The sequence below is a fragment of the Manis javanica genome, chromosome 17, assembly GCF_040802235.1.
Source record: "Manis javanica isolate MJ-LG chromosome 17, MJ_LKY, whole genome shotgun sequence".
NCBI lineage: Eukaryota > Metazoa > Chordata > Mammalia > Pholidota > Manidae > Manis > Manis javanica.
In genome coordinates, this window is record NC_133172.1 from 20,087,182 (window position 1) to 20,100,246 (window position 13,065).

Genomic DNA, 13,065 nt, shown 5'->3' on the forward strand with positions numbered 1-13,065 from the left:
AGAAGGGGATTAAGGGGCAGTACGGTTAGCACACATAATGTAAGTGGCTTAGGGGAAAGCAGTATAGCACAGAGAAGAGAAGTAGTGACTCTATAGCATCTTACTATGCTGATGGACAGTGACTGCAATGGGCCGTGTGGGGGAAATTGATACTATTGGTGAATGTTATAACCACAGTGTTGTTCATGGGAAACCTTCTGAAGATTGTATAGCAATGATACCTTAATAAAAAATAAAATAAAATAAAGTGAGTCTCTTCTAGACAACAAACAACAAACACACACACAAAAAAACAAAGCAAAACAGAAAGAACAAAATAGCCATAGACTCATAGACACCCAGAAGGGACTAATGGTTACCAAGGCAAAGGGGTGGGGTTGGGTTGGCTGGGGGGAGGGGAAAAGGGATAAAGGGGCACAATAACTCACAACCATGATATAAAGTAGTCACTGGGACAGTAACACAGCACGGAGAATAGTTAAAGATTCTGTAACACCTTACTACATTGATTAATGCAGTGACCACATTAGAGGGGTGAAGATTCAATAATATGGGTAACTGTTGTACATTTGAAACCAACCTAAGATTCATATCAACAATACTTTAATTTTAAAAAATCATGTGTGTATTTAAAAGGAAACTAAAACTTAGTACATAGGGGAAACTGAGCTCTTTCCTACATTAATATGTGAACATTATGTAGAAATAAATGAGGGAGAATACTGGGATCTGTGTGTCCACCCGGAGAGCTTCCCATCATTTTCTTGAAGAGAAATTTGTAAGAACCAAGTCACTTGATAACTGTGTTAAACAAGACCATCCCAGGATAATGAAAGCAAAAGGAAACCCCACTGCACCTTGTATTTGGTTTTGCCAACAACCATTCCTCCTCCTTCCTCTGGGGACCCCTCTGAGAAGAGCAGAGGTGAGGAAGAAAAAAGGAATTATGAGATGGCAGCCCTTGTGGCGTAAACTGCCCAGATCGGAGGCAGTTCTGGACCCACATTAACCACCCACGGAGACAAGGAAAGAGGTCAAAAGAGTCAAGGCTGTCCTGAGCATTCCTAGTGTCAGAAGGGGAGAAGTCTCTGCTGCGCAAGACCTCAGTCCGACCCGACCTCACACAGTAACCACTGGTACACACACGCTATTACCCCGGCACAATTACCACTACCCTGCAACCTCACACGCAAAGTTGCATTATCACACTCACACATCCTCACAGTCACAGCCAGCGCACTTAGTGCTAACATTCATACGACTACCGCGACACACAATCCGCAGACAGAGCCGCATGATCACAGATTCTGACACAATGTCACACAAAATTATACGGACCCAAACTCACAGCCCCACCACGAGGACAGTCTCGCCTGCACACACTCGGCCACGCGGTGTCACAGCAACACGGGGATATCCAGTCTCCTGCACTCAGAGCTCGGCACATAGTCATGGTCACAATGACACCCGCACACAGCGCCGCAGTCACATTATGCCACAATCGCACGCATGGAATCCTACACGCAAGAGCCCCTCCCACAGCCCGACCAACTCACACAGGGCGGAGACTCCAGACCCGGTCGGACCATTCCTGTAGAACCTCAGGCACGAGCCGGAACAATCTAGTCGGGACCCCAGGACCTAGGCTGCTCACCTTGCGCTTCCTCTTCTCCGGAGTCCGTGTACGCCGCAGGCAAGTGAAAAGGCAGCCCAGGTCCCGCGGGGGCTCCTGGGAAATGTAGTTTCGAGCCGAATCCGCTGGGGTAAGACGGGGCCCCGACCTCCGGTTTTCCTGCTAGTGCACAAGGGGAGCCAAGCCGACATCCTCGCCTCCCCTCTCAGAACCGCTGCCAGGAATCTTCGAGATCAACGTGCAGTCTCGGGATAAGGTTCCCACACGAGTGCAGGCCCCACACCCTGGAGACAAGCTTCCTCCATGGGCCGTGTCAATTCCAGGGAGCCATGTTCCCTGAGAAGTAGAAAAGTTCGCTGGATTCGCAAGTTCTTCTGGGAAATGTAGTCTAGACCGGAAAACATGAGGTACCCGCCCAGGAAGATTGTCTTATAAGACCTGCGCTGAACTCGCCCGCAGTCCTTTCAAGGAGACCAGGAGTTTATCTTCAAAGAAAACCTTTAGAGAAGGAGCTTCCATGAAGAGAGGAGAAGTCAAACATAATGACATCAGGCGGAACCTATGTGCCAAGATCAGGATATACATGTTAAAAGGGAAGATTGATCCCGAAAACCAACATGTCTAAGCATGATTTTGGTAGGAATTGACAAGCTGACCCTAAAATTCTGATGGCCTGGACGGGACCCAGAAAAGCCAAATAATCGTGAAAATGAAAAACAAAATTAAAGGACTCACGTTTTTTCATTTCAAAACTTATACAGTTACAGTAATCAGTGTTATTGGCATAAAGATAAATTTCTAGCATTGAGTGTGCAGAAATAAGCCCTTATATTTACAGTCTATTGATTTTCAACTAAGGTGCCAAAGCAACTTAATGGAAGAAAGAATAGTCTTTCCAACAAATAGTACGGGGACAACTGGACAGGCACGTGAAAAATAAGTTATTGAAAATCTAGTTATTCTAACGTTTGTTGACAAGACTATTACTTTCCTCAAATCTGTGGTAGGCAAGATAACAGGCACCCCAAAATGTCCACATTCTAATTCCCAGAGCCTGTGAATATGTTATGTTACATGGCAAAGGGCATTAAGTTAGCAGGTGGAATTAAACTTGCTAAGAGACTGGCCTAAAATAGGGAGACTTTCCTGGATTATATGGTTGGGCCCAGTGTAATGGCAGGGTCCTTAAATGGGGAAGAGGAGAGCATAAGAGTCAATGTCAGAGTGGTATAATGTGAGATTCAACCAATCACTACTGGGTTTGAAGATGAAAGGGGTCCACCAGCTGAGGAATGCAGGAAGTTTGCCCAAGCTAGAAAGGGAAGGAAACAGATCCTCTCCAGCCTCTAGAAACGAATGCAACCATGTCAACTCGATTCTACAACAGCAAAATTCATTTCAGACTTTTGACCTAAAGAACTGTAAGATAATAACTATATTGTTTGAGCCACTAGGTGTACGGTAATTTGTTACAGCAACAACAGGAAATTAATAAAGCAACTTTATTAATCAATTAACCATATATCTGTGAGTCTAATTCTGGAATCATATATATGTCTATCCTTAGCAAATACTAACCTAGTATGATTAATTTTTATTGAGAAATAATTCACATAGAATGAAATTCACCATTTTAAACTGTACAATTTGGTGAATTTTACTACATTCATGTGATTTGTACAACCATTACTGCTATCTTATTCCTGAATATTTTTATCATCCTCAAAAGAAACCCTGTACTTGCAGCGTTCACTCTCCATTGCCACCATCCCCCATTAACTGGCTTCCAAAAATACATTTTCTGTTTGTACGGATTTGTCTTGTCTAGACATTTCACATAAATAGAATTATATGAGGCCACTTGTGTCTGTCTTATTTACTTAGCATACTGTTGCCAAGGTTCATCCAAGTTGTATCAGTACATTACTTTTTATTACTGAATAATATTTCATTGTACAGATATACCACCTTTTGTTTAGCCATTCATCAACTGATGAAAACAAACAACAGGAAATTCTGGAATTATAAAGTAAAATAACTGAAATTACAAACTTACTAGAGAGGTACAACAGCATTTTTGAGTTTGCAACAGAAGTGTGAAGTTAAAAATAAATTACTAAGAATGACCCAAACTGGAGAACTGAGTGAAAGACTGAGGAAAAACAGAAACTTGTGGGACACCATCAGACAAATGAACCTATGTGTAATGGGCACTTGGGAAGGCAAAGACCAAGAGAAAAGAGCAGAAAAAAGGTCTGAAGGAATAATGGACAAAATGTCATTTTTTGGATGGGAACATTAATCTACAAATCCAAGAAGCTTGACATACCCCAAGATAAACATAAAGAGCGCAGCTAGACACATCACAGCCAGCTGACTATCAGAAAAAAAGTCAGAGACTACCTTGAAAGCAGCACACGAAAAATGACTCAACATGTATGGGAAGGGGCGTGGAGGTGGGGCCAACACACAATATCACTGGGGCTAACTTCTTGTCAGAGACAATGGAGACAAGAAGGCACTGGAACTGTTAATTCAAAGAGCTGAAATAAAGGGGGGGCTATCAATGATGAATCCTGTTCTTTCTAAAAAAGTATCCTTCAGAAATGAAACTGATGTAAAGATAGTCACAGATGAACAAGTACTCAAAATAATGTTGCTAGCAAACATGACCTATAAGGAATACTAAATAAAACCTTCAGGTTGAAAAGAAACGACACAAGACACTAAATCAAATACACAGGAAGAAACGGGGACCACTGAACGTGCTAAATATATGGGTAAAAATAAAAGATTTATATCCATTAATTTTTCTCACTTTTTCCCTTAATTTCTCTAAAACACATGAGATTAAAACTCAAAATGGATCAAAGACCTGAGTGTAAGGCATGAAATCATAAAACTCTTAGAAGAAAAACACAGACAAAAATCTCCTGAATATAAACATGAGCAACTGTTCCTGAACGCATCTCAGACAAGGGCAACAAAAGCAAAAATGAACACATGGGACTACATCAAGCTAAAAAGCTTCTGTCCAGCAAAGGACAGCATCAGCAGAAGAAAAAGGCATTCTACAGTATGGGAGAATATATTTGTAAATGAAATATCAGACAAGAGGTTAACATCCAAAATATATAAAGAACTCACACACCAAAAAACCCAAAAAGCAAATAATCCATTTGAAAAGTTGGGCAGAGGATATGAACAGACACTTCTCCAAAGAAGAAATTCAGACGGCCAACAGGCACATGAAGATGTTCCACATCGCTAATTATCAAGGAAATACAAGTTAAAACAACAATGCGATATCACCTCACACCAGTTACAATGGCCAACATCCAAAAGACAACCAACAACAAATGCTGGGAAGGATGTGGAGAAAGGAGAACCCTCTTACACTGTTGGTGGGAATGTATATTAGTTCAACCATTGTGGAAAGCAGTATGGAGGTTCCTCAAAAAACTAAAAATAGTAATTCTATTTGACCCAGGAATTCCACTCCTAGGAATTTACCCTAAGAATTCAGGATCCCAAATTCAAAAAGACACATGCACCCCTATGTTTATCACAGCACTATTTACAGTAGGCAAATTTAAACATTCCATTGTTAATAATAGATGGAAGAACTAACAGAAAATCAGAGATAATAGAAGACTTAACACAACCAACCAACTTGACCAAAGTGATGAAATGTGTGGAACACTGTCCAATGACTGCAGAATACATATTCTTTTCAAGTATACATAGAATATTCTCCACAATAGACCATATGCTAGGCAAAAAAATGAGTGTCAAAAAACCTAAAAAAAAGTCATACAAAGTATGTTTTCCTACCACGAAGGAATGAAATAAGAACTTTCCACAAATATGTGGAAATTAAACTAGCACCTCTAAGTAACTTGTGGGATAGACAAGGAATCAGAAGAGAAATTGAAACATATTTGAACTGAATGAAAACAATACTCAATTTAACAAAATTTATGGGACGTACCTAAAGAGGTGATTAGACAGAAACTTGTACCTTTAAATGCCTTTGTTAAAAAAAAAAGGTTTCAAATCAACTTTCTATCCTAAGAAAGAAAAATAAATAAATAAATAAAACACAAAATAAGCCTAAAGGAAGTAATACATGTTTACAAATAATCAAATAGAAAACCATAAATGAATAGAGAAATCAATGAACCTAAAAGGTGTTTTTAAATAAGATCAACAAAATTGAGAAATCTTTAGCTAGAATGAACAAGAAAAAGACAGAAATTACCAAATCAAAAATAAGGGAACATCAATAGCGACATTACAGAAATTAAAAGGATTAGAAAATAATATTATAAACTCTATGTCAACAATTAGACAAAAAGCAAAAGAGAAGAATTCTAGAATGACACAAATTATAAAAACTCAAGAAAAACTAGTTTCTGAATAGATATAATAAGTAATAAGATTGATTCAGTAATTAAAAGTCACACAAAGACAAGTTCCTGTATGAGTGCCTTCACTAGTGGATTCTAACAAATATTTAAAGAAATAATACAAATCCTCCACAAACTCTTTAATGGGGAAGAAACAATTCCCAACTCATTATCTGCAGTCATTATTATCCTGATACCAAAGCTAGATGAAGATATCACAAGGAATGTAAAATACAGATCAATAACCTTCATGAAAAGAAGTAAAGAACATCCTTAATAAAATATTTTCAAACCAAATCCAGCAACAAGTCAAAAGGATTATACGCTAAAGTGGTATTTATTCCAGAAATCAAAGTTCAATATCTGAAAATCAGTTTATGAAATATACCACATTAACAAAATAAATGGGAAAAAGACCATGATCACCTCCATAGAAGCAGAAAGTATCTAACAAAATCCCATACTTACTCATAACATTCAACAAACTAGGAAATGAATGGAACTTCCTCAACCCAATAAACGGCATATAAAACCTATAGCCAAAATTACATTTAATGATACAAGACTGAATGTTTTCCCCTACGTTCAAAACAAGACAAGGATGTGACGACCAACGGTTCCATTCTACAAGTACTGGAGGTGCCAGACAAGAGGAGGAGAGAGAAGGGAGCAGCACACATAAGTTAAAGCATCTAAATCAGAAAGGAAGAAGTAAACCTTTTATTTTCAGATGATAACGATCCAGTGGGAACAAAATTCCAAGGAATCATCAAAAAGGCAACAATAAATCACAAAGATAAACAATGAAAAGATAAACAAAAATAAACAGATGCTAGCAGCACTTAAAAACTTACAATTACAGGAGCGCCATGCGGGGTTGCGCGCGGGCAGGGCCGAGGGGGCCCCGGAGCAGTGCCAGGCGGCGGCGAGGGGCGGGCGCGCCGGGCCGTCGTCGGTCACTCGCTGCAGGGACGCCCCGGTGCCTGTGCTCTCGCCGCCGGGCGCAAGCCTTCAGAGAACCTCGGCGGAGGGGGCGGCGGAGGCTGCGCGGGGGGCGAGGCGGGCCGCCGCATCCTGGGGAAGGAGGCGCGGGCGTGCAAGCGAGGCCGGGCGGGAGGCCTTCCCTCGCGCGCCCCCCGCGCCCGCGCCCGCCTCGCTCGTCCCGGTGGCCCCAGCCGCCCGCTCCCGCTGCCTCCCTGGCCCACCTGCTGGCCCGGCCCTGGCCACAGCCCCGCAGAGGTTCCCCGAGCTTCTCCCGGACGCGCGCCTGGGCGGCGGGGGCTCGGCGGCCAACGCAGCCTCCGGGTAGCGAGGGCGGGAGGGTGTGCGCGCGCGCGTGTGAGCAGAGGGCCGGCGGGGCTGCAGCGGAGGCGCTGGGGGAGAGTGACTCTGGAGGCCACCGCGGCGCGCTGCCTGAGCGGGGACAAGGAAGCCCAGCGCATCAACGACGAGACAGAGCCGCAGCTCCGCAGGGACAAGCGGGACGCCCGCCGGGAGCTCGAGCGGCTGCTGCTCGCCTCTTTGATTTGACCAGATGAAGACAGACCGGAATTACTGACTTGTAGATGGTCACACACCCATCCGATACCAAGCCTGCAATCCTTTCACCTTGATAGCGGTGGTGCTCCCGCTTCCCTGACTTGTTCTTCCCGTCACCTCCCTTTCTCTGAATTCTAGCTCTAGCTGCCTTAGGTTGTCCTAGAAAATGCCATGCCCACTGGATAGTGATCACACCAACCTGCATGGGTTTAGACCTGGTGATTTTTCTCAACTGAAGTCTCCTAATAACTCGTATGTCTATTTACAATCGCGCTGATATTCAAAAAGAGCTTGGAAGTCATCACTTCCCTTCTTCCAAGGAAAAGCAGAACAAACTGACCCAAACAAGAAATGAGGTTGTGAATGAAACTCCAAGTCAAATCACTACCCTGAAATCCGAAGAGGAAGGCACATCCAGTCACAGCTGACATTTGCTCCCCTGGAACAGAATCCTCTGGGGCCATCAACTGGAAATGCACCAGATTCTCACAAGGATCCGAGAATGATCCAAAAGGGAACAAGACAAATCACTGTGAAATACACCCAGAGAGTTCTCCACGAGAAAGCCTACCCTCCTGGGAAAAAACTTGTACTCAGAGTGGTCATTCCAGGTGGGAGAAGAGATTTCTTCCTATTCCAGTGGCCTCTAGACTTCTTTTCTCACCTAAGTTTGGTTTAAAAAGAAAAGCTAAACCACTGGAGAAGCATTTTTGAATGTCATGGACCAAAAAAAGAGACTCAGTAAAAAATGAAGATTCATTCATAAATTATAGGACGTTTCCCCTCCCTCACAGCTTACCGTGACAGCAGCAGGGCTCCAGGATCAGTGGGTTACAGCTGACGAGTGTTAGGACCCACACTCTGAGGAGGAAGGCTTAGGGGAGCCCAGTGTTAAGAGGAAGACAAAAAACAGGGACATAAGAGGAATGTAAAAACTCTAACATCCACAAAGTCCAATAAATATTTAACACAGCCTAACCCCTGGTCAGATTAAAAGTCCTAGTCCATTCACTCAGTTCCTATTACCTGATACAAAATGTCTTTCAACAAAATATTTCAAGGCATACCAAGAGGCAAAGAAAAAAACGTTCTGAAGAGGCAAAGCAACCATCAGAACCAACTCAGACATGACACAGCTTTTTAGAACTATCCCAGAGAATTTAAAATAACTAGGACTACTATGTTAAGGGCTTTACCAGAGAAAGCAGTTGTTCAGAATCCTGGCTACAGGAACCTTCACTTTCCCCACAGCAGTAGATAATGACCAAAGGAAAAATCTAAAGAAAGTGTAGACATTAGTTCATAATACTCTACCAATATTTGTTCATTAATTATAATGAATGCACCATACTAATATGTTAATAAGGGAAATAGTGTAGGGTGTATGAGAACTTTTAGTACTATCTTCACAATTTTCCTTTAAATCTAAAACTTTGAAAATAAAAAATTTATTTTAAAACTAAAAAAACCTTATGGTTACATAGCTGCAATATAAACGATTGTACAATTATATATTATATTAAGGGCTATTAAGGATAAAAGCAAAAGTGATGGAAGAATAATTTAAATAGGAAGTGGTAGTTAGGGAAGGCTTCTCTGAGGAGGCTGAAATATGAAGTAAAAGTGAGCGCTACAGCAAAAAGACAGCGGGTGAAAAACATTCTGGCTGGGAGATCATCATGTAGGTAACATCACCCTTCAGCAATCCACGTACACCTACAATCTTTTCAGATGCAGTAATAGAACCACCCCTCCTTTTAAATGCAAGTTCCTCCACTGGGGCAAAGGAAGTATAACCCATCTTCCGTTCAGGACCGTGGTTCCTTTCCATGTCATATGTCATAACTTCAGGCTCTCTCTCTTTACTGGGTCATTTCCAACATTCCGAAGGCATCATTTAGTGTATTATATATTTAGAAAACCTTCATATCCTCCTTCAGGTATTGGCACATGTCTTTGCTCCTTGTTATAGCCAAACATTTCAAGTGGAAAATATAATTTTTTCTTTTCTTTACCGCTTTCCCTGCCCCAATTCTCTCTTCTAATCAGAGAACAGCCATTCCACTGGACTTCTAACTTTTAACTGCCCTTCCTAAGATAATCAGTGACTTCCATGTGAGGCCAATTCCAGGGAATATTCTTATTCTACATTCTTTCTTAGAGTTCCAGATTCATATTCAACTACATACATGCTGTACCCTCTTGGATCCCACAGTCATGTTAAATTATAAATGTCCCTAACTGAACTGTATTCAAGCCTCCTCTAAATGTACCTCTCCCACTCTTTCAAATCTCTGTAAATGGTACATAATTCAAACCCAAACTGAAATCTGGAGGTTATTCTTGTCATTTCCAGTTCCAATACCTTCTTGTTCCTGCCACAAATCCCTCAACAAACATAACTGTCCACTTCTCTCCACTGTTTTCCACAATACTGCATATCTCTAACAGGTTTCCTGTCCATTCTTGTACTCTTCCAATCTATTATTCAAAAAGTGATCAGAGTAGTTTTTTAAATATGTAAACTGGACCTGTCATTTTCTGCTTAACAACTTTCAATGGCTTTCTTTTAATCTAGAAAAAAAAGCACTAAGCAAATAAGTGAGTGTGAAGATTCCGTTTCCGTGGCTTATACAATTTAAAAAGTAGAGAGAACAGAGGAAAATAAGGTAGGACAGGTTATGTGAGATCGATGAAATGGAATAGAGCACCCACATAACATCCACCTATACGTGTACAACTGATCACTGATAAGGGTACCTAGCATACATGGTGGGGAAAGAACAGTCTCTTCGACAAATGGTGTTGGACAACTGGGTAACCACATATAGAAGAATAATAAATCCAATTTTACACAATATATAGAAATCAACTCAAAATAGATTACAGACCTAAATGTAAGACCTGCAACTGTAAAACTCCTAGAAAACAGAGAGGAAAAGCTTCATGACATTGGTCTTTGGAAAAATTTCATAGATATGATACCCAAAGCACATGCAACACAAACAAAAACAAGTGGGGCTACATTAAACTCAAAAGATTCTACACAACAGAGGAAACAACCAACAAAGCGAAAGGGCAATCTACAGAAAGAGAAAATATTTGCATACCATATATCCAGTAAGAGGTTAATCTCCAAAATATATAAGGAATTCCTACAACTCAACAGTTAAATAATAACCCAACTAACAAATGGAAAAATAACTCGAACACATTTCCCCAAAGAAAACCTATAAATGTCCAACAGGTAGATGAAAAACTGCTCAACATCATTTATCTTCAGGAAAATGAGAATCAAAACTGCAATGAGATACCATCTCACACCTGTCAGGATAGTTATTATCAAAAAACAAAAGGGTTGCTAAGACTGCAAATGGTGTTGCTGCTATGGAAAACAGCATGGACATGTCTCAAAAAATTAAAAATAAAACTATCATATGATCCAGTAATCCCAGTGTTGGATATTTACTCAACAGAATTGAAAACAGGATCTCAAAGAGCTATTAGCACTCTTATGTTCATCATAGCACTATTCACAATACCGAAGATGTAGAAACCAACTAAATATCTATTCAGAAATTAGAGAACAAGAAAACAAAGAAGCTGAGGCAGAGAAAAAAAAATCTCCAGGAATGAAAAAATAATAAGAGAACTGTGCAACCAATCCAAAAGGAACAATATTCATACTACACAGGTACCAGTAGAAGAAGAGAGACAAAAAGGGATAGAAATTCTCCTTGAGGAAATAATTGATGAAACTTCCCCAACCTGGGGAAGGAAATAAGTCACTCAGTCATGGAAGTGCAGAGAGCTCCCACACAAGGGACCATAGGAAGACACCACTAAGACATAATAATTAAAATGGTAAAGACCAAGGACAAGGACAGAGTATGGAAAGCAGCCAGAGAGAGAAAAAAGATTACTTATAAAGGAAAGCCCATCAGACTGTCAGCAGACTTCTCAGAAGAAACTTTAAAGGCAAAAAGGGAGTGGCATGATATACTGAATGCAATGAAACACAAGGGTCTCCAGCCAAGAATACTCTATCTGGAAAGATTATCATTTAAATTTGCAGCAGGGATTAAACAGTCTCCACATAAGCAAAAATTGAGGGAATTCACCACTCACAAACCATCTCTACAGTGTCTTAAAGGGACCACTCTAAATGGAAGTGCTCCTAAGGCTAAATAGCTGTCACCAGAGAAAATGAAAACACAGTAAAGGAAGTAGACCAATTAATTACTAAGCAAATGCAAAATTAAATTAACTAAACACAAAGTCAGTCAAGGGATATACTAAGAGTACAGAATATAACACCTAATATATAAAGAGTGGAGGAGAAAGATGAAGAAGGGAGAGAGAAAAAGAACCTTTAGATTGTATTTGAAATAGCATAATAAGCAAGTTAATTTAGCCTGTTAGATAGTAAGGAAGCAGCCCTTGAACATTTGGTAACCACAAATCTAAAGCCTACAATGGGAATAAGTATGTATCTATGGAAAATCACCCTAAATGTAAATGGTCTGAATTCACCAATCCAAAGACACACAGTTACAGAATGCATAAAAAAAACAAGACCCATCTGTATGCTGCCTATAGGAGACTCACTTCAAACTGAAAGTCATACACAGACTAGTACAAGTGAAAAGATGGAAAAAGATAGTTCAGGCAAATAATAGGAAGAAAAAGGCAGGAGCAGCAGTACTTATATCAGACAAAATGATTTCAAAATAAAGTAACAAGAGACAAAGAAGAAAATAACATAATGATTAAGGGGTCATTCCAACAGAGGATATAACTATTATAAATATCTCTGCACGCAATACAGGAGCACCTAAATGTATAAAACAGGTACTAACAGACTTAAAGGTGAAAATAGAATGCAATCCATTCATTTTAGGAGACTTCAACATACCACTCACACCAAAAGACATATCAACCAGGCAGAAAAGAAGGAAACAAAGACACTGAACAATGCACTAGAAAAGATGGACCTTAACAGACATCTATAGAACACCCCACCCAAAAGAAGAAGGATACATATTCTTCTCAAGTGTACATGGAACAGTTTCCAGTATAGATCACATACTAAGCCACAAAACAAGCCTTGGTAAATTCAAAAAGATTGAAATTGTGCCAGCCAGCTTCATAGACCACAAAGGTATGAAACTAGAAATAAACTATGCATAGAAAATAAAAATACTCACAAATAAATGGACGCTTAATAACATGCTCCTAAATAATCAATGGATCAATGACCAACAAAAAACAGAGATCAAGCAATATATGGAAAAAAGTGACAACTATAACTCAACACCGTAAAATCTGTGGGACACAGTGAAGGCTGACACATGAACAGTCTAAACTCACAAGTAACGAAATTAGGAAAAGAAAAACAAATGCAGCCCAAAGTCAGTAGAAGGAGGGTAATAATAAAGATTAAAGCAGAAATAAATAAATTTGAGAAGAATAAAACAATAGAAA

The 13,065-nt window shown here is 40.2% G+C and overlaps 1 protein-coding gene across 16 annotated transcripts in view; it reads right to left on the minus strand.

Moving 5' to 3' along the window:
- Positions 1-13,065, minus strand: part of LOC108387582 (uncharacterized) — a 67,451-nt gene that overhangs the window by 22,817 nt on the left and 31,569 nt on the right. For 2 of the 16 annotated variants that reach the window (XM_073225984.1, XM_073225978.1), the window contains exons 1-2: positions 6,897-7,034; positions 1,655-2,192 (exon numbers count right to left, since the gene is read on the minus strand). The exons of 3 other annotated variants lie outside the window; for them this stretch is intronic. Coding sequence is in view for 2 of the 13 variants with exons in the window: in XM_073225991.1 (XP_073082092.1) it covers positions 1,339-1,453 (115 nt within the window). In the remaining 11 variants the exon portion in view is untranslated. Of the gene's footprint in view, positions 1-857; positions 1,285-1,338; positions 1,523-1,556; positions 2,193-6,896; positions 7,035-8,380; positions 8,456-8,777; positions 8,859-13,065 lie in introns of those variants that run through there. 11 more of the 16 variants (XM_073225985.1, XM_073225980.1, XM_073225981.1 and 8 more) reach the window with 10 other exon arrangements.